The sequence below is a fragment of the Antechinus flavipes genome, chromosome 3 (assembly GCF_016432865.1).
Source record: "Antechinus flavipes isolate AdamAnt ecotype Samford, QLD, Australia chromosome 3, AdamAnt_v2, whole genome shotgun sequence".
In the NCBI taxonomy this organism is placed as follows: domain Eukaryota; kingdom Metazoa; phylum Chordata; class Mammalia; order Dasyuromorphia; family Dasyuridae; genus Antechinus; species Antechinus flavipes.
Window position 1 is genome coordinate 421,439,139 of NC_067400.1, and position 26,185 is coordinate 421,465,323.

At 36.0% G+C, this 26,185-nt stretch overlaps 1 protein-coding gene across 1 annotated transcript in view; it reads right to left on the bottom strand.

Moving 5' to 3' along the window:
- MYO3B (myosin IIIB) overlaps positions 1 to 26,185 on the bottom strand; it is a 601,952-nt gene that overhangs the window by 527,830 nt on the left and 47,937 nt on the right. The window contains exon 6 of the mRNA XM_051990668.1: positions 5,914 to 6,059. Within this exon, the coding sequence (XP_051846628.1) occupies positions 5,914 to 6,059 (146 nt within the window). The remainder of the gene's footprint in view (positions 1 to 5,913; positions 6,060 to 26,185) is intronic.

Genomic DNA, 26,185 nt, shown 5'->3' on the forward strand with positions numbered 1-26,185 from the left:
TTTAATTCAACAATTATTAAGCATTTAATATGTGAACTATGATAGGAAGTGGGAATATGGAGATAGATAGGATAACAGCTTCACTCTTAAGGAATTTATAATGTAATAGTGGGGAAGACAAGTATGTAAATGACTTATAGTTGGAAAGTGGGATATATTCAAAGGAGACAGTGCAGATAATATAATTTGAGGAAGAAATCCCTTTTATATGAGGAAGGAAGGTCAGGGAAAGCCTCGTGGAGGATATATCTTCTGGGTTGGACCTTGAAGAGTAGGAGAGATTTCAACAGAAGGATATGTAGCCAAAAGGAGAACTTTCTAGCTATGGAGGAAAGTATGTGCAAGGGCACCAGTAGGCAAATGAAAATCTGGGACATAATATGATTGGAAAGGCAAGAAGAAAAGAAATATGAGATATGGCTGTATGGGCAAGTGAAGTCAGGTAGTGAATACTGAAGTCAGGAATTTGTACTCTATGTGGTAGACAATATAGAAATCTGAAGATTTTGGAGTAGAAGAATAATATGATCATAATACATTGAAAAGATTCCTGTAGCAGAAATTCAGAGGATGAATTGCAGAGAGGCTACATTAGAGAGGTACAAAGACCATTTAGGAAACTATTCCATTTCTAGGTAAGAATAAATGAGATCTAAGTAGGATGGTTTCAGTGGCAGTAAAGAGGGAAGGCCAGATGGATGTAAAAAGGCCAGAACTTGGATGAGAAAGAGAGGAAAAAGTCATAAAAGCTATAAGGTTATAAGGCAGATGATTAGGAAGATGACTATACTATAAACTATTCTGTTTTAAGGTTATTTAATATTATATATAATAGAATATGTCTGCTGATTATGAATTTTATATTATATGAACTCTTAATTATCTTTGTGTTTCTCTTAATTCCCAACATAATGCTAGCTACCCTGTAAACACTTAATAGGGTTTATTCATTATCTATATCTATTAAAATTAATAATCTGTTAGTAGAGTGAATGAACAAAAAAGTAAATTCACTTTCAACCAAAAAAAAATTTTCTGGAAATTGCTTCTCTGTGAAGAATGAAGTGAAACTAACAAATGTGTACTGAGATCCATGGGATAAGTACTCTTGCTGCCTGGGCTTAGATTAATGCTAATAATACCAGACTCACTTTGCTTACATAATAGACCCATAATAAGCAGCCACTGGTTTATTTTACTCTATTTTTAGGAGTGTAAAAGACAGAGAAGGAGAAAGAACACCAAAGACCTGTAAAGAAGGGGTATATGCCTTTGTTGCCAAGAGACCAAAATAATTATATTTCTTTTCTCTCCATTGGCTCTTGGAACAAGGGTCTGAGACTCATTTTCTTTTAAATGAAGAGTATGTCCAGTCCAGGCCATTTTCCAGAACTTGTGAAAGTTCAAAAGAATCTCCAGTGGAGAGAGGCCAAATATGGGAGCTGACTGTTACCTGGCAGGAGCCAAACTGCTGTATAGGGTATTTAGACAGATCCTGGACTTATGCTAGTTACACTTTCTTATTCTCTTCACAAACAGCTAAGTTCAAATAGCAGCATCTAGTACCATCCAAAAACCTATGGGAATCTTTGGGACAAAAATATCAGGCAGAATGTCAAATACTGGCTGTTTTGCTAAGCAAAGGATAAGTTTTATGTGAGAAGAGGTTATATCACAATGAACAGAGGGGACGGAAAAAGAGGGAGAAAAAGAGGCACATAAGAGAAAGAGAAAAGACCAGGATCTCTGGACAGGCAAGATAGTCCTCAGTCAGGCCAGTTTTGTCTCCAGTTTGCTGACAGTGCCTCTAACAAGTATTCTCTTTAATTGCTTGCTTTTTGATCAACATCTCTGCAGAAAATCATAGAAAACAGAAGAGCTAGAGCAGACCTTTGAGAACATCTACTTCAACCTCTTCATTTTATACACTGACTAAAGTGTCCTATGAAATCTATATGTTAGATTTTACCATCTTTTCCTGATTCAGGAAGGTTTGAGAAAGGCCTTGAGGCAGGTACTGGGCCTGACTCCCAGCTCAGAATATATTACCAGAAGTTAAACAGAAACCCCTCACAAATCAGGTCTTCACAGCCAAACTCCATTATTTGATTTGTAGCTTATTTACAGAATATTAAACAAGGTCATATTCAAATAGCTTAGGAAAAATATATATATTCTAAAGTCAAATACAAATGATTTGAGGATTATCCTTTTACATTTTTCTATTCATGTAGATAATTGGGAGTTAATGGAATATGTATAGGAAGTATTTGGGGCTTTATTTTGCTATAGAATAGAATGGTCATGCATCATGGAAGATCTCTCCCTGTACTTTCCACTAAAATACCTTCCTGCAACTTTGCTAAAGGTGTAGATTGTTTCTAATAACTTTTTAGTAGAGTCTCTGGGGTTCTCTAAGTATACCATCATATCATCAGCAGAGTGATAATTTGGTTTCCTCACCACTAAAATACCTTCCTAGGAAATGGAAGAAAATTTGGCCATAAAAGTCAATATCATATGCACATATTTACACAAAATAGGGAAAATAAACTTAAATAGCCAACTAAGAAAAAAGATACTTTACTCATCCATACTTGGAAGCAAAAGTGAGTCAAATGTTGATTTTATCTACTGAATTATTCTGCCTATCTCTAGTCCCCTTGCCAGAAAAAAAAATATTAGTCTATATAAAGACACATTCTTGAGGGTCTAGCCTATTCGTGGCCAGGGGCAAACAATGGATTGAGTCCATCACTGAGAGCAATATGAGAGCCTGAGACTAAACACTGAAACGTTGTTTGAATACAGAATATACAGAATATATGTTGGTCGGCTAAACTAGTGTTCCAAGCATCTGGTCATTCAATTTCAACTAACCTGATCCAGGATGAATTTCTGCTCAACCAGGTCAGTGGTTTTGTGACAATGATTACAGCAAACTTTTCGTGGTTTTAAGAAAAGAAAAGAAATGTAGGCAAATGCTCTAAGGGAAAAATCTGCAACAGAATGTTTTGATTTGTTGTTAATTTGCTTGCCTTTCCTACTAGGGATTATAAGCATTTCTTCAATTGTGGGAGACATGTGAACAGAGTTAGACTGTAACAACCTACTTTTTATATTTCTACTTATGTTTTCCCAAATACAAGGTAGACCCATTAAAGTCTAATATTAACAATTACTGGCACCTCATAGATTGCTAGGCTTATATAGCAGGTGCTCAATAAATACTGACTCATCAGTTGATTGCCTATCCTCTTAGAACTAAATAGAGGTAAAAAGATCAAATGGTACAGAGAACTCTGTTTTCAGTTTCAGTTCTGTCATCTACTAGTTATATAATCTTATGAAAAATAAGACTACCAATTTATAAGATCTGTCCAAGACTTAGAGCATCACCTGACACATAGAAGGTGCTTAATTAGTGTTTGTTGACTGGACTCCTTTATAGAAAATGGTAATGGCATTCAGCCAAGCTCAAGAGATGCCAGGACTGATACAATAAGAAATCAATGGATCCATAATGTGAGGTGTAAAGGGAAAAAAATCCCAGTAATTAAGACTGCCCCAAAGTGAAATAATCGACTTTGTGAGGACCTCTTTTTGGAAGTCTGCGAAGAAAGGCTAGTTGACTACCTGTTAGGTATGGAAGTGTCTGAGGCTTGATTTGAACTCAGGAAGATGAGGTTTCCTGCCTTCAGGACAGAAACTCTACCAGCTGTGCCACCTAGGTGCCCATAACATGAACATAGATAGAAGGTAAATTAGAATAAAGGGTTGGTATGATGTTAAGAACATGAGAATCATCCTGAGTTCAAATCTAGCCTCAGACACTTCTTAGCTGTACAATCCTGGGCAAGTCACTGAACTCTGTTTACCTTAGTTTCCTTATCTATAAAATAAACTGGAAAAGGAAATGGTCAAGAAAACCCCAAAAGGAATGATGAAGACAACCGAACAATAAAATTGTTTATGTCATAGCTCTCCATATACATTTTGGGAGTGGGGATCTAGTCCAATGATTTCAATGGTGTAAGGAGTCCCTCTTATCCCAATGCACCTCTTCTGCAACCTATAGTCTTAGAACACCACCTGGAACACAAAGAGTTTAAATTACTTTCCCATGGCCAAAAGCTAGTGTTTACCATCCAATAATATTCACAGCTGCCTTTCAGAACATGTTTTATCACCTTCACAACATTATTCATATCAAAGGTAGTTGTTAAGAAAGTCTACTATGTGAAGTTTAAAGCCTGTAGAAGAATTGAATGAAGGTAGTTAGTTTCTCAATCTTCCTAGGTGGTAAACACCACAAAGACAGAGCCTTGGATTATTTATTAGACAATGGGAGTGTCTCAGGAGATCCAGCTTCTCACAGAACCCATTCCACATAGCAAGGATTTAAAAAAACATCTGTTGAATGTTTAATAAACATCATTTATTCATCAATTGATTTAAGCTTTTATTAAGGGGTTGTGTGCCAGGCACTGTGCTGAGTAGTAAGAATGAAAAGACCAAAATGAAACAGTCTCTGCCCTCAAGAAATTTATTCTACTGGGGAACAGTGGGAAGTTAGGCTGTGTCTATACCAACATTGTGGTTATTTCTAAAAAGATAAAATGGGCGATCCACCCCAAACACTCCACATATGCCTCTGAACCCCACTTTAATAAAACAGGGCAGGCACCTATCTGCCTTAAGGACCCACCATTCTGTTAGAAAACCTCAAATTTCTTTTGCACCATTAATTGTCCTAACCAGTCCCACACTAGGTAAAGACAAGAGGAGGTCTAAGCCTAAGAGCATTTCTGGAGAGTGGTGACTGTGCCCATCAGGGTTGAGTGGAAGTAGAAGACATAGATAACATTATGACGCAGAAGGCAAGGGAGCCTCATCTGCATATAAATAGACCTAATCAGAAATGCAAATTGCAATCAAGAGAAATTTTGAAAGCCTGTGATAACTATGTGATTGTGCAGATAAGGAAAGGTCAAACACTTGTATTGTTAAAGCCTTTAAACTGCTATCAGCCAGCCCCCAGGCTTCCTTTGTAAATGAAATGTGAAAGACATAAATATATGTCAATCAGCAACCAGCCTAGGACAGGGTGCTCAGAAAGCAGCTTTTTATTATTCTCTCTCCAGTTCTTACCAGTAACTAAAAACCCTAGAGGGGCCCAGATGTAGGCCCAATTCAGAAAAAACAACAGCAAAAGCCAGACTTGATAAAAGACACATCCTACTTGCCATATAATCCAGATTCATGTGCAATTCTTCTACTAAATACAGTATAAAATACATTTACATTTAAACACTCCATAGATGACTCTTCTCCAAGGATGTTGTTCTCATTGAATTGTCATAAAGGTAAGATATATCATGATTGAAGGTTACCACCAGCTCATAGAATGCTAGACTTGTCTCATCCAATTCTACCTGAATGAGAAGCCCCTCTAAAATATTTCTGATGGACTATTCAATAAAAGATAGTATATTTATCTCACTCACACACACTCACACACACAATTTGCCATACTTTCTCCAGTACACTGAAATAATATTCAAATTGAATAATATTGAAGTGCATGATTATGTGATTTAAAAATAAAAGCCACAAAGACAGATGCCTTTAATCAGAATTACATCTGTAGTCTTCTGTGGGAAGCAGAGAAAATCAACATCGAAGAAAATCAGGAAAGGATTGAAAGCAATTGTTTCAACAAGGTGTTGTTATTCTTTGTGCGTTCTCTCACAAGACTATTTTTCCTCTTTTAAAAAAAATAATAATTTTTCCACTGAAGCTTTCTTAGGATTCAGTGGCAAATTGTTTATGAAATATTTATCATCCTTCTAACTAGACTCTTTTCCCCCAAACAACAAACTAATGAATCAAGAGAGCCATCTAGTGCCGTACCTTGGAATCTTAAAGAGGGTTTTCACAGGATGCATGTCAAACAAGGGTGGGTCTCCATCGCCCAGCTCTATAGCCGTGATCCCCAGGGACCAGACGTCACATCGGGCATCATAAGAGTAGTCGTACTGCTGTTCGCAAGCAATGACCTATCAGACAAAAAGCAGGACGTGAGACATTAACCTGCTCTGAGCAGGAGGCCACGCCCCCTTCAATGTCATAAGAAGTCTTCTGTCAATCACAGCCTCCTCTCGGCTTCATTGATTTAGAATTCCTAAAGTAAGGAAAAACGGATTCTTTTCTACTTCAAGATGACTGACGGTTTCATCACTCCGTGTTTCTCTCTGACTTCAAAAAAGAAAGCAAAACGTGATCGCCTGGCTGTCTTAAGGTCATCACATCCGTGTAATTGCCTTTTAAATAATATTATGTCTATGGCTTTATACTTGGAAGTAGTCGCAAAATACGGAACAGAGAGAAGCTGCATAATATACTGGACTGAGGACCGGGTCTGGAATCAGGAAGACCTGCGTTCAAGGCCAGCCTCTAACACTAAGTAGGTGGGCAAGACATTTAACCCCTCTTTGCCCCAGTTTCCCTATTTGTAAAATAGAGTTAATAACAGCACCTACCTTTCAGGGTTAATGTGAGGATCAAATGAGAAAATAATTGTAAAGTGCTTAGCATAGTGCCTGACATATAGTAAGCATTATAGAAATGTGAGCTATTATTAAAATTATCATTACGGTCTAGTACAGTCACTTAAACTCTTAGTACCAAAGCAATGCTCTAAGATTCTAGGGATCAATTGCCCATCTGCATTGGTAGACATCATTTCCACACTCCAAATTCCAGAGTTTTCCTCAATCAATAAAATAATAGGCCCACACCAAATATTACTATTCTGTTCTTGATATATTACTATGATTGCTGTTGATAATAATGAGAAATAATTTATCTTAAAGATCATTGTCACCTTTCACAGAGATTCCAGTGTATCTGAATTGTCCCATAAGAACCAATATCAACAGCTAATGCCTATTTTTCCATAAGCTCTATGATCTTGAGCAAGTCACCTGTCTGGGGTTTAGTTCCCTCAACTGTGAAAAGGGAGATTAAAATGGCTAATTTCTATGTTTCCTAGTGATCTCTCTAACATTCATTAGTGATTAAAATTTATACTTTAAAGATCCTTTAATCTCTCTTGTGCAAAGGAGTAAAAGTAAAACCAATTAATAGATGAGGAAAGGAAAACATAGAAGCCCTTTCTCCAAACACTACCTCAAAAGGGCAAAGCCAAGACTAAAATGGGTATCTTTTCATTCCAAGTTCAATATTCTTTCTTCTGTACCATATTGCTTTTCATGATAATAAAAATAACTGATATTTATGCAATGCTTTAAAAGTTTGCAAAGCATTTTATTACATACATTATCTCATTTGAGCCTTAATGTAATTCTACAAGGTATTGCAAGAATATCATTCCCAATTTACAGATGAGGAAATGAAGACTCAGAGAATTGTAGTCATACAAATAAGTGTCAGAGGAATAATTGGAACCAGGTCTTTCTGGTTCCCAGTCCTGATGCTCTCTATTATGCCATACTGCTTCTGATCTTATTATATAATCAGTATGAAAGAGTCAATTTCCTCAAATGTTGACTCTTTCATCAATGTCTATCTGACCTTATTCTTCCTTTTTTAGCAGCTGATGCTGCTTTACTCTCCTTGCTATGATTGGGTCTAAAATTTACAGAGGCAGAATGACATCAAACCTGTCATTCTCAGTCCTTTGTCGTTTCCTATTGTTGTTCAGTTGTTTTTCAGTCATGTTTAATTCTTGGTGACCATGTTTAGGGTTTGGAGTTTTGGGGGGCAAAGATACTGGAGGAGTTTGCCATTTCCTTCTCCAATTCATTTTGCAGCTGAGGAAACTGAGGCAAATGGGGTTAGGTTAATTACTTGCCCAGGGTCATCCAGTAGTAAATATCTGAAGCCTGATTTGAACTCAGGAAAAACGAATCTTCCTGAATCCAGGATCAGCACTCCATCCACTATGCCACCTAACTTCCCATCTGTCACCAATCTGTCCACCTGCCATGCTCAGGGACCACTAAATCTCATGGGGAGGATCTGTTCCTAAGAGTCTCCTGAGACAAACGCAAAGACTCCTAGTATTCAGGTTGTCTTGGGAAAGATCAAATGTTGGGCAAAGGGAAGGGTGAGGGAGGGAGGAAAGGAAGGTACTTTTGTTTATGCTGAAACATTTCCCTCAGTTATTGGAGGATAACCTGGGGTCATCTAGAGCAAGGCATTCTTCTTCCAAGCCAAAAAGAAAATGTTGGCACATGTTGGAAGTAGTAGCTGGAGGCATACAACACTGTTCTGGTAAAAGCACAAAGCTCTGATTCTTTCTGCTCCTGTTGCTAGCTAGAGACAAGCCCTGTACAATTAATACCATTGACCTGCCAGCTTTGAAAAGAGACTCATACTGAATGGGTCAGAGCCTCTGAGGAAAGGTGTACAGCACAGTCCTTGGCTGATGTCCTTTGCTATAATACAGGCAAGCAAGATTTTTGGAAAGCAGAACTGCTGTTCGTGGCTAATGATTACCAAAATCAACTACTCTCGTTTTATGCAGGCTCAATTCATATAATTATTTTAAGTACAATTCATAAATTCACAGAATATTAAAGCTGGAAGAAGCCTTAGACAAGCCTAGTCAAGATCCTTCATTAGACAGATGAGGAAACTGAAGGCTAAAATGGTAGAATGTTTTGTCTCAGGTCAAATAGCTATTTAGAAATAAAATCAGGTGTAGAATGGAGGTTTCCAGAGACATCTAGTCTAGCACTGGGAACTACACAGCATTCCTTTTTTTTATAAGTCTAACATGATAATTATTATTACTTACAGGCATGGATTTACTTAGGGCTAAAAGAGGGTATCCTGAATGATCATTCACCCTTGAAATGGGAAGAGAAGGTTACTTTCCCTCATCTCCAGGGACATTTCACCTCATCTTTAGAGAATGCTATTGTTCCCCATATATATATACATATATATACTTCTGGGACTTTCTTCTTTCTTAAACGAGACTTGGTTCTTTTACAGGTAATGATCTTTGCCATAAAATCTGTGGCTAAATACAGCTTATACTATTTATACTTACTCCATCTCTAACCACCAAAGAATAATGCTTTTTAAGAAAAATAAAATTTTGTTGATATATTTAGTTTTTAAAAACAAAATAATAAAACATTCATTAAGCACCTACTCTGTGCCAGGCACTGTGCTAAGTTCTGGCAATACAAAAAGGAGCAAAAAAATAATACCTGCTCTCAAGATGCTCACAATAAAAACAACTGTATGTCTTCCTCAGAATAAAAAGAAAATAGGCAAATTTTAAAAAATAATCATTATATCTAAGGAGTCAGACATTATATGCAGTTCTTGTATCCATGGTTCCCCACCTCTGTAAAGGTACCCCAGATTAGGAAGGAATACCTTTCCCTTTCTCTTCCTTGGGACCAAACTTGGTCAATATAATTCTATACCATTCAGTTGTTGTTGTTGTTGTTGTTTTATTTGTTGTTGTTATTGTTTCCATCTATATCCTAGTAGTTACTGTAAACATCTGTTTACTTCATTTTGCATCAGCCCATATAAGTCTTTTCATACTTTTCTGTATTCATAGAATTCATCATTTCTTCTCTCAAAGTCATATTCCATTAGATTTGCATACTATAATTGCTCAGTCATTCCCTAATTGATGCACATCTACTTTGTCTCCAGTTTTTTGCTACCACAAAAAGTGCTGTAATAATTATGCTTATATATGTAAGCACTTTCTCCCAAAGAACAAAGGTGAAAGAGGGAAAGGTGAAAAGGATGAAGGGAAATCCAAATATATAAAGCATCTGCTGTCATCAGTTATATCGTTATACTGTGTTGCTGTACTAAGTATCTGCTTGGTCTTAGAGTCTGGCAAGACTCTAGCTTAACATCAAGTCTCATATTCAACTCAATTCAATAGTCATTTATAAAGTATATACTAAGTACCAGGCACTGTGAAAGGCTTTGGGATGTAGGGAAAGGAACTCCTGCCCCCAACAAGCTTCTGTTCTGCTGGAGACAGACAATAGCTACATAGGTATGTTAATGTAAAGGATACACACACACACACACACACACACACACACACACACACACACACACAAAGAGAAAGACGTTTATAAATGTTTAACAATCAGATCTTTGAAAAATAAAAAGTACACGACACACTTTCATAATGCAGTTTTATCTGCATTATTAATATTTTCTCCATCATATTCTTAAGAGTAGACATTCAACAAGACAACAAATCAAGATCTGATTTGTAGTATTTTGTCTATTTCAGAGGCACAGATACTCTCACAGAAAATTTAACAATGGCTCTTCTAAGCCAGTAGAAGCTGATCTAGCACACCTGTAGAGAAACTCTTAAAAGGGGGAGGGAGATATCCTAAGGCAAATCCCTGAAAGGGATATTCTCCGTGGTGCTATTTATCAGCAGGATAAAGCAGGATAAATAAAGGTGAAGGAGGAAAGTGAGTCAAGAAAACTTATTAGAACATTATTACAAGAATCCAGCCATATGGTTATGAGAATGTGTATTATGGTGGTAAAATGAGGTAAGTGGTTGCAATGAACTTCAATGTTCCCATGGCACTAGAAAAGAAAAGAGGGTGATCCTACGTTTCCTCTTCTGTTTTCATAAATGTGCAAAATTCTTATTTGGCTACAGTTAATAGATAAGATCGGTTTGTTTCACAGATGGAGAATTATCAACTGGCCAAATTCTTCCCTTTCTAAAATACATCCTCGCCTGGCAGAAAAAAAATTATTGAGCAACCCAACTTCATAACAAAGTTCATCAAATTATACCCCTCCCCCAAAAAAATTGAACATACTCTGCAGAATGGGAGGATCTATGAGTGGCAATGATTAAGTATTGGCACAGTCCCTGCAAACAGATGTTTTTGGCTTTGTCTATACAACAAGAATGTTGCTTCAAAAATTTAAAAAAAAAAATGTCATTCCATTGATTGGTGGGGAGGTAGTCTGGTACTGAGTGCTGGTTTAGGGGTGTATTTAGGTGCAATCCTCAGTTCTGTTACTACCTATGTAATGTTCAGAAAGTCACTTCAGTGTCCCATATATAAAATCAGAGAGAGTTGAGTCTAGGTGACTTCTAAGGTCTTTTCCAGCATTGAATCTATGATCCCATGAATAAGCACATCTTCCCGCTCTGAGTCCCAAGTGTAGAGAAAGGAACTCCTGCCCTAAAGAAGCTTCTGTTCTTCTGGAGACAGACAATGGCTACATAGGCATATTAATGTAAAGGACACACACACACACACACACACACACACACACACACACACAGATGTTTATAAATGTTTTTTTTCTGGTTCCCTCCATCCCTAAACTGCTTTTTATTTATTTCTTATTTATTCTGTATATATACATGTAATAGTCCTTCTGGTAAAGCTTAAACTGATTGCCTTGAGAGGAGTTTAAGGCATTAAAAACCCTGGGTATTGTGTTTCTTCCCAATTTAGGAAGAAAACAAACTTATCAGGTCAAGGTTAGGATTTTCATCAGAGCAGGAACTTCAAAAGATCTCTTAAGAGAGGAAGAAGTTGACAGCTTGGGGCATCAATGGCAATATCAGCAATTTTTCCTCAAATTCACACCTTCAAGGGAGATTGTGACAGGCAAAAAGCTAACAAGACAGGCAGAAATGTATAAGAAACACTTAACTCTTTTTTTCTTGTTAAAGATTTCATCTGAATGATCTTAAAGATAATTGGAATTAACCTTGTTCTTTGTATCTCTTTGTGATCTTTTCCTTGTCCATAGTATAAGAATTCTGGACAGCTCTAGGAGCTATATAGGACAGAGTGAACTTTCCTGTGGTAGAGCTCGGATTCCCCTCTAGCTAGGGGCATAATTAGAAATCATTTATATGTTTCAAAACTATACTCCCAAGAACAAAAACAATTACTATAAAGCTGAGCTTTTTCAATCTGCCCAGAAGTATATTGTTAATATTTCAACAACTAGCTTTCTGGGGAAAAAATGAGGCACATAAGACATACTTTTCAGTTCAATCTGTATTAACAATTCTCCATCCCTTTCTGAAATCTAGAAAATTAACAAAACAGTAATTTAAGCCCTGATTTGTCCGCTCATTTCTGATGTGTAAATGCTCACTCTGAAATGTTAACAATTGACTATTACTACCAGCTGGCCAAAGCTGGTTCCAGAACATCCCTGAATCTGCCCCCATCAAACCTCAAACTAAATATGGTACAAGCCTATAGTTACATTTATACATGCATTTGTTTTCTCCAAGAGAAAATAAGCTTGTCCAGGAGAGAGAGGTGAGGGAGAGGGGAGGAGAAAAAATTAGAACACAAGGTTTTACAAGGGTGAATATTGAAAACTATCTTTGCATGTATTTTGAAAATAAAAAGCTGTTACTTAAAAAGAGAGAGAAAGTAAACTTCTTGAGGCCAAAGTCTATTATTTTTGTCTTCATACCTCCAGCACCTTGCAAATGCCAGGCATAGGAAACAGATGTTTTAAAAAATTCTTACTAATTAACAAATGACACCAAACAACAGATATTCTGGGCTGATGTCTAATTAAATTTGCCAGCTATATCTTAAGTTCCTGCTACATATAAGGCACCATGAGGTCTGATTGACTGGTTTCTATACCATACTGGCACACAAACAAGATTTCTGGAGGCCATGCCTAAGAGTTAAACCTCCAACTTCTGTCCTAGTCTTCTACTTCTTAACCCTATCTATTTAGGATAGTTATGTCAAACCAAAATATTCTTTCTTGGCCATCACTTTACTATTGCCTTATCTTTTCCATGGTTAAAATGTATGACTTTTATGGGTAAGAACTGCCTCATTTTTATATTTGTATCTCTGATCTAGCACAGTGCCTGAGTCATAATAAAGTAGATTGATAAATGCTTTTTGTTTTCCTTAGTTTTTTCTGTTGCTCACTCATTCAACCACTGAATCTTCCTACCTAGAAGGTATACCCATCCTTGCCCTCAGAACATTTCTAGTCTACTGAGATTTCTCTGCCAGGACCCTGGGAAGGTGACACCATTTTTTGAAGACATATTCTTTCTTGATTCAATGAAGAGCTCCATCTCATCCAGCAAGCTTCATTTAAGCTGCTTGAAATCCTTCTGTAGAATACCTGGGTTCATTTCCCTTGCTCATCAAAACAACCTTGTGAGATAGAGATAAGTGGTATTATCTCCATTTTATAAATGAAGGAATTGGGCATCAGAAAGATACTTATTAAAGGTCAAACTATGAGTGTCAGAGGCAGAAGCTAATCTGACCACAGTATTTCTTTCACAATATCACCTTGCTTCAAAAAAAAAAATCCTTCCTAAAGAACATGACATTTTTTGCTCTCCTCTCAGAATAGTTTCCAAGAGCAACTTTCTATTTATGTGGCTCTTATAAGTGAGAAGATTTTAAGAAGCCTGTTAAGAGAATGCATCTCCCCTGAAGGTCACTTTCTTTCAACCAGATTCTCTTATCAATTTAACCTGAAAAGCCTGGAATGATTTCTTTAGGAAGAAAAGAAAAAATAATCATTCTCCTTAGCTCAACTCTCTCCTTGTCTCTCCAAGTAAAATTGGAACCTTGGCAACAACTTTAGGAGACATCTGATTGGCCTTTGTTCCTTCATTCTCTAGGAAAAGATTGACTTCCCAAATGAATATATGGAATCACTTGATGCCTTATTGTATTTAGTGTCTGGTAATGCTTGCATGATTACACACAAGTCACTCACTTCTTGGTTTTGTAAAGGGAGGTAGTGGGACTAGTTGACCTCAAAAGTCCTTCAGCTTGAATTCTAAAATCATAATCCTAATAAGAGATATAATTCCTGCTCTTAAGGTACTTTCAAGTGGTACTAGTAAATCACAAGGTGATTTTCCTGACCTTGCTTTAACTATTCAACATTGATTTTTTTAATTATATAAAAAGTCACATTTTTTTTGCCTCATTTCTTTCTTGCCTAGCCTTAATCACTGATTGGGCATTGTCTCAGTCAAATTGAGACCTGTTAAAAGTCTTATCTTAAAAAGGCCAAGTTCTCCTGTTTCATCCAGTCATTCTGATGCATATCTGACCACTAGACCCAGATAGATCTGGAGGAGAAAGTGAGGCTGGTGACTTTGCACAGCCTTCACTTCAATTCACTTGCACACCATAGCTTCACCTCCCAGATGTCATGGTCCTCTTCAAGAACAAAAGGGCAAACAACAACAGCCTGTTCTATAACCTTCAATAGCTCTTTATTACCATGGGGATCAAATATAAACTTTTCTCTTTATCATTTAAAATACTTTACAACCTGATCCTTTTCTACATATTACTCCCCTTTACTCACTCTCTGGTGTACCCAGCCTGACCTTTCCTTTTAAGTCTCAACTGTTAGTGCCCTCCATCCCTAAACTGTTTTATATTTATTTATTATTTATTCTGTACATGTACATGTAATAAGCCTAATGGTAAAGCTTAAGCTGGTTACCTTAAAAGGAGCTTAAGACACAAAAAACTAATAGCTTATCCGTTGAAAGTCAGGATTTTCATCATAGTGGGAATTGTAAAAGATGTCATCTCCATGCCTTTGCAAAAACTGGCTCCTTTTCCTGGCAGGTTCTTCTCACCTCCATCTCTTGAAGTTACTGGCTCCCAATCTTTCCTGGTTCTCCTGGCTACTAGTGCCTTTCCATTCTGTTCCCACCCCCAACAAGTATTTCTATTGTACTTAATCTATCTATATTAAAATATGAATACATTATCTCTCCTTGAAAGAATATAAGCTCCTAGAGTGCAAGGACTCTTTCATTTTTCTGTCTTTTGGATCTCTCATCATAGTGCCTGGCATATAGTAAGTTCTTAATAAATGATTTTATTGAATGTATTTGCCTTCTCAATGGGTGCGGGAGGGATTGGAAAGAGGACTGGTATTCAGAACTGAATTTTTTTTTAATGTTAAAAAAATAAATTTAAACGATTGTTGATTGGTGGTTTAGTTGTTGTTGTTCAATAATTTCATCCATGTTCTATTCTTTATGATGCCATTTCCTTTTTCCAGATCATTTAATAGATAAAAAAACTAAGGTAAACAGGATTAAGTGGCTTGCCCAGGGTCACATTCTCTTAGTTCTCTCTGGTTCCAGGTCTGGTGCCCTATGCTGCCCAATGGATTAAGAGAGGAACTAAAATACGTACATAAATAATAAATCTAGAAGGTGACATAAGACAAATGCCATATAAGTCACACAAACTAAATGTTAATGAGTGCAGAAGACTTTTCTGGATTTAACATTCTACAATTCTTAATTATCTCAAATGAAGAAGATTTTCACACAAAGGCATGGGTTTGTTGTAGAAATAGAAATATTTATTTTTCAGTATATTAGAAGAAATTTAGAGGTCATCTAGTCCCAGTCATTCACTTTATAAAAGAGGGGAGGTCACTTCTAGATCATACAGCAAATTCAGACCTAGATTCTAGACCTCCAAATTTCCAGACCCGTATACTCTTTCATTATAGCATGCAGGTTGATGGAAGCAGGGAATGAGATTTGCTTTTTCCCCCAGTAAAACATAAAATATCTGAACATCTGTTGAATAGAAGCCAGGTTGAGTTGAACTAATAACTCCTTTAAAGAAATGAGCTCCACTGGGAGATATATACGGAGTAAGGTAAAAGGCTGCAGCAAAATATATTATGCTTCAGATGAAGTAAAAAAAAAAAAAAAAAAAAAGTAGGGATATCAATCTTGATCTCAGATAAAGCAAAAGTAAAAATAGATCTAATTAAAAGAGATACGGAAGGAAACTACAAGGGTATCATAAATAATGAAGTATCATCAATACTTATATATATATACATATATGCACCAAGTGATATAGCATCCATTTCTTAGAGGAGGATTTAAATGAATTGTAAGAAAAAACAGAAAACAAAACTATACCAGTAGGTGATCTCAACCTATCTCTATCAGAACTAGATTAATCTAACAAGAAAGAAATTAAAAAGATGAATAGAATATTTTTAAGGCTAAGTATGATAGACTTTTGTAGAAAAGTGAATGGGGATAGAAAAGAATATACCTTTTTTCAGTGGTATGTGGCACCTACACAAAAATTGACTATGTATTAGAGCATAAAAATCTCACAATCAAATGCAGAAAGGCAGAAATAATAAAGTCATTTTTTCAGATCATGATTATTTTCAATAAAAGGCCATGGAAAAATAGACCAAAAGAAAATGAAGTTCAGGAGAAGAGCAAGAAACACTAATAATAGCTAACCTTCATAGAGTCCTTTAAGAGTTATAATTTACATACGTGGACTCTTTACAACAATCCTGCAAAATATATATCATTATTATCCCCATTTTGCAAAAGAGGAAAATAAGAGCCATTAGTAACTTGATCATAAAGTTAGTGTCAAATGTAGAATTCAAACCCAGGTCTTTCTGACTCTCAAATCCAACTTTATACCATGTTGCTTTTCTTGAGTTAGTGAACAGAGCATATCCAGATTGCTGCCTTGAAGAGAAATCAATGGCTTTTCTAGGTTGAGAGTCAAGTGCTACTTTGGGAAGAATCATAAAACTAAGGCTTATAATCCCCAGGTCTATCTATCTATTTATCAAAGATTCCAGGCTGATATTCCTATTTCTCATTTATCCATTCAAAGGATGTCAGAGCACTTCATACCCGTTTAGCAAGGGATCCATTCTATACAGTATGCATGAGGATGAGCATATTTCTGGACTCTTGCCAAAGGACATTCATGAGCAATTGGGTCCTATTGCTCCTCAAGGGTCCCACCATCACTAGAGACCATGCCAAAGATAATTAATAAAAATGCTAGGAGGAACAACTCCCTCAATTGAATTTAAGACTTATCCAAAAACTCTCTTTCTCTTTGTTTCTCTGTCTCTTTCTCTCTTTTGTTTTCTCTTTCTGTTTTGCTCTATTTCTTTCCATGTATCTCTCTGTCTCTGTTATATGATAAAATAAATAACAATACTATATCTAATATTTCCTACTTTGTACAGTGCTTCCCTTTCCTTTTTTTCACTTAAAAGTATTTTATTATTTCCAATTACATGTAAAGATAGTTTTTAACATTCATTTTTGTAAGATTTTAAGTTCCACATTTTTCTCTTTCTCCTCATCACTAATCCCCTAGATAGTAAGCAATTTGATGATAGTTTATAGTTGTGCAATCTTGTTAAACATATTTCCATATTAGTTATGTTGTGAAAGAAAATTCAGAACAAAAAGGAGAAACCACGAGAAAGAAAGAAAAAGTGAAAATAGTGTTCAATTCACATTCATTCTCCCTAGTTCTTTCTCTGGATGTGGATGGCATTTTCTATTCCAAGTCTATTAGAATTGTCTTAGATTACCATATTGCTGAGAAGAGCTATGTCTATCATAGTTGATCATCACATGATCTTGCTGTTATTATATACAATGTCCTCCTGGTTCTGCTCACTTCACTTAGCATCAGTTCATGTAAGTCTTTGTAAGCTTTTCTGAAATGTGCTTGCTCATCATTTCTTACAGCATAATAGTTTTCCATTATATTCACATACCACGATTTATTCAGCCATTCCCCAATTGAAGGACATCCTCTTAGTTCCTTGCCAGCACAAAAAGATGCTACACACATTTTTGCATATGTGGGTCCTCCTCACTTTTTATGATCTCTTTTGGATATAGTCCCAGTAGTGGTACTGTTGGATCAAAGGGTATGCACAGAATGATAGCCCTTTGGGCATAGTTCCAAATTACTCTCTAGACTAGTTGGATCAGTAGTGATTCTCTTTCTAAAAAGTAACTTGCTAATCCTTTTGGAGGCATCAATAGGCATGATCCCATAGCCTAGTTGAAGAGATTTTCTTGGATGCTCTGGTAAGGATAATTTTTTTACTATCCCCTAGAACTGAATGATCTGAGGACACAGGAGGAATCCTATAAAGGAAGTCCTTCATATTGGGGGTGGGAGTTTATTACATTTCTCTTATGCATTAATTATATTCAAAGTATATGTTTTATTTTCCCTTATTAATCTGTCAGAATCCTTAAGGGTGGGGTAGGTCTTCTAGCATAGGACATTGCAAACAGTAGACACTTATGCATTTGGAATGCATTTGGAAACTATCAGAAACCTAGCTTTTTTTCCTAGACCAAATAATCTCCCAAATATTGGCTCTATGGACTAGCTAAGGCACAGTCTGTGTCACCTATACCCAGATAGCCTTTTCCTTTTAGAAATGAAAGAGGCACTCATTCTGCTCTACAGAGAGATAACAAGACTCTTTTACAATTCAATCCAGCTAATTTCCAGTGAAAAAGTGAGTAACTGCATTTGATGAGCATTAAGTCTCAGAATTAGGAGACAAGAAAAAAGCAGTTCCTTTGTCCTTTAGCTCCCCTTACCCTAAGAGAGATACAACTGTAGGTGTTAAAGTGCCTACCAAGTATTCCATTAATCTCATCCCTTACAGGATTACTTCTCCCCCTTTTCTGGACAGAGTACTGGGAATGACAGTAAAATGGTCACTAAACTAAATAGTCAGCACTTTTCCTTCCCTGCACTCTTTTTTATCCTCTCTTATGTGAAGATTTGGTATTTATTTAGATCGTCAATAGATTTTTGTTGTTGTTATTACTAAACTCCCTACATTTTCCTTGGCTAGCAAAGTCACGCAGTTCAGTGCAATGACAAGGAAAAACCAGCTGTCAGCAGCTCTTCTATTGAAGAGGCACCAGGGACTCTGCTTGATAAAGAAATTCCCTGAGCTGCAAGGTTTAATTTAGACTTTTCCACTCATTTGCTGGGTGATTTTTATAAGTTATCTAACTTCTCTGGGCCTTACCATATCCACCTCCAAATTGAGCTTCTCTCCTGGCTCATGGAAAATGCTGATTAAATAAATAGTTCTTAAAATGTGTAGTATAGCTGTGATAAATTTGGGGTAGCACAGTTGATGCTATTTATTTGGTCAGTCGAAAAAAATTTATTAAAAGTCTACTGTATGCTATTTGTTAGTCCCTATTGGCTACTTTATATGCAATTAGACCAAATTGCCACCAGACATCGCACAGTGCCTAAAATATAGTATGTGTGAAATTAAGGCTTGTTGAATGACTGAATACTGTAGTTGGGACGGATAACACAAGATTAACAAAAGCCTAACATGCAATATTCTGTATATGTAGAAAGATGCAAAATAATTTTTTTTAGAAATGTAATTTTTTAATGATAGGAAATAGCATTCTCTGTGGGATGTAGTTATTTTGTGGTAAGTGAAGTGTCAGCATCATTCAGTGGTTAGAAAGACAGTCTTGAAGTCAGACAGACAATCATTTAAGTTCTTGTCTGAAACACAAAAGTCAATATGACCCTGGACAAGACTTTTCTTCTTAGTAGTTGTAATTAATTCTCTAAGATAGAAGATACAGAGCAGTTGTTGTTCATTGACAATGGAGTTTCCATTCTGGGAGTTTCTTTCAACAATTAAAACAGTTCTGGTCAAATAGCACATATAAAGGCACTGGCCTGGGTTCAAATCCTGCCTGCCACTTATTATATATGTGATATAAAACAAATCACTTTATTTCTTTGTACATGTTTACTCATTCATAAAATTATCAGTTCAACTTCCAGGTCACCGAGCTTAAAGTCTATAATCCTATAACAGTAACAACAACATACCAATGGCACAATATTCAAATTCCAAAAGGCACAATTCTGAAACTAGATCTAGAACAAAGAATTTCTCTTTGGTTAGCAATTAGGTGGTAAAGTCTACAGATCTCAGCACTTGGAGTCTGGAAAGCCCAAGTTCAATGCTACCTCAGTCATTTACTTAGCTGTGGGACATTGGTCAAGTCACTAGATTCCTCTGTAACTCAGTGTCCTCATCCATAAAATAAAGCACCTACTTCATAGATTATTTATGAAGCACCTACTTCATAAAGCTGTTGTGAAGATCAATTGATCTATTATATTTAGAGCACTTTGGAAACCTTAAAGTATTCTATAAGTGCCTATTATAATTTTTATTATTGTTATTTATTATTATTATTATTATTAGCTCAACCAGTAGTTGCATTGTGTTGCCTTGGCTATAGCTTCATAGCCTGAAACATTAAGCTTCTCAAAAGCAATTAAATTTTGAGGATGCCTAATAAATACAAGAAGGATAAACTAAGCCTTTTCTCTGAGGGAAGTACAGGACTCAGGGAGCTACAATAATTCCTAGTCCAGACCTTTCTGCCTAAAGCTACTTCTTAAAACTAAAGATGAAGAATAAAAAGGCTCCTCAGGACAGTTGAAATTTCCACACTGTGCAGCTATGCAAGAACCAAATCCCTTCATCTCAAGGACTTTCACAATCAGTAAATACCATCTGTGTTGAGCTGAAGGAAAAGGACTGATAAAACTTGCCAACATTTGAACTCTGGCATTCAGAGAACCTAGATTTCCTCAGAATTATAATTAATTCAATGTACTTATTAAAACCTCTATCTAGCCAAAGGAGAAGGAGCAAATACTGAAGTAAATTTTATTTTCATCATGAACTTTTTAACAAATGCTGTCCAAGTAATTCAGTACCTTACAATTTACAAGTACTATTAAAATAGGACCATCTACCCTGGAAGAATGTGTTATATGTGGCCATGAAAAACAACTTTCTTTTTTTTTTTTTTTTTGGAAAAATAGCAATTGATATTTAATTTCTTTCCTACTTCCCTCTCCACCCTGCCCCCAATTCATTTTGTTTAGAGTCAAGTATTGAAATAAATAAAAAACATAAGTTTGATATGAAAAAGCTTCTAGGGAAATATAGCAATAATTTTAAGGTCCTCTGATCTTGGGGAGCTTCTGTTCTGACAATTTGTTGGTGATTCGGCTTTGGAATCTGACCCAGAAGCCCCTCCACATCTAACCTAAGACTACAATCTATCTGATTCTGGGGTCTTCTGGCCTTTTGTGGTTTCCTGGGACAGTGGTGGGTAGACTACTTCCCAGTTCCTTGCTGACTGTTAGATAATCTATTGGTCAGTGTTAACCAAATTCCAGAGATCATTCCTTGGTTCAAACTCTGGGCCATAGGAACTAGAGAAATGAGTCTCCTTGCTTCTGTTTCTTTGTTAAATTCTCTTGGAATTTAGACCATTCCGATTGGCATTACAATTACAATAAACTTTGCCCCATTGACTTGAAATTGGGTTCAAGCCTGCAAATTCTTTTGAGATACCTCACAACACTGGTCTGTGACCTCAAACTTTTGGAGTCCCTTCTCAACTTCAGCAAGTTTGAAGAATAAAGTGGTTTTTATTGAGAAAACAGGATAGCAAATCTGCCAGTCTGGGGAATGTCCATGAGTGTAGAGCATGTGGGTTTCCCAACCAGGAGACCCATGAAAAAGGTTTTAGACCTATAGAGGACAGGGGGAAGAGGTAGTATGAGGTGGCAAGATCTGGTCATGAGACCCCAGTTGTCCTTGTCAATGCAAGAAGGAAAATCATTTCATTGTTTTGCCCTTCATGCTACGAATCTCAGAGGAAAGAGCAAGGGCATTAGTGACTGCTGTCTGACTCAAAAATTTTTGTTTTGTTTTGTTTACAAGGAAAGGTTCAAGGGTGGGCACTTAAGGTGTGACTCAGCTCAACCTGATCTGCAAGGACATTACTGGAATTCTGACATTGCTCGGATGATGAAGAGATAGTGACAGTTAATATTACATTTGATATTAACAATATCCTGTCAGTTTTTATAAAATGTTCAGAAGTTCCAAATCCAAGATTCTTTTCAATTATAGTCAAAACTAAATAGGTTTGTTTGTGTACTTTCTGATTTCTCACCTTCCTAAAGTCAATTGTGCAATCCCAAATTACAGCCTCGGGTTGAGATGGAAATTTTGCTCAAGTACACAGGCAAAATACTGTTCTTCTAAAGAGCTAAATTCGGCTAGATAAAGCCGAAAAGCTTTGTAAAGCAAATAGGCCCAAAGCTGGTAGTCCTTGGCTGACCTCAAAGGCCTAAAATGCAGGTGACATACTGATAAAATAGAAGAATTTGATGGTTGAGAAGAAACTGACTTTTAATATACCCTGGAGAATTCATGTAACAGAATCACAAATCTTATATTGAGGAAAATAAAGCAAAATTTCCAGTTTCTTTACAATCAGACAGCAATTAGAAATACCCCAGTGCCAGGTACAATGATATTTTTACGTTTTTCTGGATTCCAACATATTAATGTTTTACAAAGCAATATTCTATATTAGCAAATGGAGGTTTTTCCCATGGAAGAACTAGGGCATCTTTTAAGTAGGAAGTTGGAGCTCTTTTGTGAGGAGATTGAAGGGAATGGGGAAAGAGAATGAAGGAATGCAAGAGGCCCTGTCTAGGCAGAGTTGGGGGATTGAAATTTATACATTTTTTAATCATTTCATGGAACCAAAATTAAGGGTAGACTTTGTACAGTGAGAAAGTGTCTGAAGTAATTAAAAATGTATTGTTCTTATAAAACCCAGAAAGAGTCCTAAATTAAAATGTGAAGTCTATAAGCCCTTTTCCCAGGATCATAACATGCAGCTTACTCCTTTTTCCTTAAACAAAACAAAGTTCAAATTAAAAACACACTCAGAATGGTTACACAATACCAGCTTAAAACAAAGCAGGCAGGGATCACTTTGGGTAGGTATGGTTCCCTAGCACTGCACTAGCCTAGGGGTAAAGCATATCTACCCAAAGAGAGCCCTGTTTTGTGTTAACATCATGAACCAATGCTTTCTGAATTCCAGTGCCATCTCTGACTTCTGAATGTCAACAGTTCTTTGTTCAGGCTGCCCTGAGCTGGACATAGACCACACATTCTATCCCTTAAGCTAAGCTGAAGTACTACCTAAGACCATGCCACAAATTAATTGCATAGTGAGGATCAGAACTAACGATGTCTCCCTAAGATATTCAATTGGACATCCTGTCTGAGGCGGAGAAGTAGGACTCTCTAAAGATTTCATTTTATCATATCATGAGCCAGAATCACAGTAATTTCCAAATTATAAAACTGTTGCCCCAATGAAGAAGCCAAACAGACATTCAACCTGTCAAACAGAAGGAAACTAAAGGCTACACTTAGAGCATAGACTCATTTTTAAAACATATAGAAAAGAAGGATAAAACAAAAAAAGCAATAAGATGGAAATAAGATAGATCTTAGCAAAGGAACCCTAAAATTGAAAAAGGTTGACAGCCAGGTAACCCTAAGACTTTGTTAATAGCAAACACATGAAATGAAACAGATATCCAGATGTTTCTGGAGTGATCTATTTTCATTTGGTCCTTTAATGAAGTATTTGGATTCTAGTACCTCACTGTCAAGCATAGTATATGAGAAAGTGGCAAGAACATTTAACAAGATGAAATAAGGAAGGATACACGTCTCCTATTCAAGAGCATTTAACAGATATTTTTTCATTCATTCATTTTAAATAAAAAGCAAATTAGCTATCCTCTTTTTTCGTTGCCCATTCCCCACTTATCTTCCTCACTAAATGGTACTACCAAAGAGCAGCCAGAGCAAGAAAGACCAATCAGTAATTAATTCAAGGAAGAACAGCATTAGAAATTTATCAAAGACAAAACCCAAAAAAAATAAAAATAAAAATAAAACCTAAATAAATAAATAATTTTTAATAATAAAATAAATAAAATAAAACCTAAAGTTTGGGGAATCTATACACAGATATACATAGATCCATGATCAAAATATGACTGAAAAAGAACTATCTCATTATTATTCTTTTTAGTAAGATAGGCTTGAAAAAAGGAGGATAGGAATAGCATTGTGCACTAAGAAGATATATTCATTTGGGGAAAATGAGGGACCAGAGGAATGAAAAATGATACAGACCATTTGGATGAAGAAAAAAGAAAAAAGGAAGAACAGGGATATTGTCAGTTGAATATTCTACAAGACCATCTGGACAGAAAGAGGAAATAGTTGAGAAATTTGGGAAAGAGATCACAAGCTTGGCATAGAGACATGATATATAAGTGAAAGGGTACTTCAATTATCCAGTTGTCTATGAGAGTGCTCCTCTCTCCCTCCCTTCCTCTCTGTCTCCTTCCTTTCCTTCCCCCCTCTCTCCCTCTTTCTCCTCCTCTGTGTGTGTGTCTCTCCGAGGTAGAACAGATGAAAATTGTTTTACTTAATGATTTCACGCCTCAAAAAGTAGTAGAAATAAGTAGAATTTATATCTTGGAACTAATTTTCACCAATAAGATAAAATTTGTTGGGGGGTAGAAATGATTGAGATTTAGGCATGTTTGAGAATGACTGATCCCATCTTAAAATTTGTGATAAAGAAGAAAACCAAGGCTACTCTAATACATACAGATGTTCCGAGAACATATTTCAAAGAGTTCAGAGAAAGGATAAAATTCTATATTGGATGTTAGTCCAGGAGAGATAAGAAACTTGTGAAAAAAAATATTTGGAAGACTCAGAGAAACAATTCTGAAAAGAGAGTTGTCTCAAGAAAACAATATGGAACATACTCATCAACTGACTTAGATTTGAATACATATTTGTAAAATAGAAGGACAAATAAGATGGATTCAAAACATCAAAACAATCTGAACACAGTTCTATAAAATTGATGTCAGGAGTACTAAAGCACCATCATAACTGATGCTAGTTTAAAAAGAGAGTTTTTAGCTAAATTAAGGAAATTAGGGCATCAAATAAGGTCTAATACTTTGCTTGGGGTGAATGGGACATTAATAATAAAACAGAAAGCAAACCTGCTCAGTATGAATTTTGTTTGTTTTTTCTGTCAAAGGGAATGTTTTTTGGACAGAAAAAGACAAAACTCTAATGATTAAAATTGATTTGATATTGAAAAAATGAGACATATCAAAAGAATGTTTAATTTTCCTTGTTAAGTCCATTTCCTCAGATTGAACAATAGAGAATGATGATATGGGATGGAAGAACAAAAATAAGTTGGGGAAACTTTCCATCACATTAGGTCATCTGGTCTTAGTCACCTACTCATTAGGAAATAAATGATGGAGATTCTCTAGTTAGCTTCCTCTAGTTAAGGAAGTGATCTTATAACCAAATGTTCAAAGTTCTGGAGTCTAATATAAGAAAAAAATCTGTCTAACCTTATCAAATTAACATAAAATATGCAAAATCTGCACTAATATTAGTCATCTAGCTTGACCAAAATAGAGAAGTATAACAGAAATAATTGCTACTTTTATGAAATCACACTAAATTGAATAATACTGATTGAAATAAAATAGGAATTAAAATTATCATTTGATATATTATGAAGGATAATGGCCATCTGGAAAATGTCTAGGGCAGAGCAACTGGGATGGTAATGAGCTTCCAAATCATGCCATAGAAGGATCAGATGAAAAAACTGAAAATATTCAACCTAGAGAAGAAATATTCTTGAGAGACATGATATCTCTCTCCAAGTATTGAAATTGAAAAGATTAAACTTTTCTGCTTGAACCAAGAGAGAAGAAATAGAAGAAAAGTTACAGAATAGCAGAATTGGATTTAGACTTGATATAACAATTAGAGCTATAAACTGAGATACATCAAACAATAATGGGTTTTCTCTTCACTCACTCAAGCTCTCTAAGCCAAGACTGAATGACTTGTGGATTCTTATTCAGGTATAAGTCAGGCTAGAAGCTTGATGAAATTCCTTTCAATTCTGAAATTCTGGGTATTCAGTTCTGAGATTCTGGTAATACAAATATCACTCCATTTGGGATGAATGGTTTTTCACTTGTTTTTCAGTCACATCTAACTCTTTGTGACTCCTTTTGGGGATTTTCTTGGTAAAGGTACTGGAAGGATTTGCCATTTTCTTCTGGAGATTATTTTACAGATAAAAAAATTGAAGCAAAGAGGGTGAACTGACTTTTCCAGAATTACAGAGCCAGTAAGTATCTGAGGCCAGATTTGAACTCAGGATGATGCCATCTTTTATTTCCTAATGAGTAAATGATCAAGATCAGGGTGGTGGAGATAACCTAATGAAATGGAAAGTCTCCCCAACTTATTTTAGTTGTTCCATCCTTTATCATTCCTATTATTTGCTTTAAAG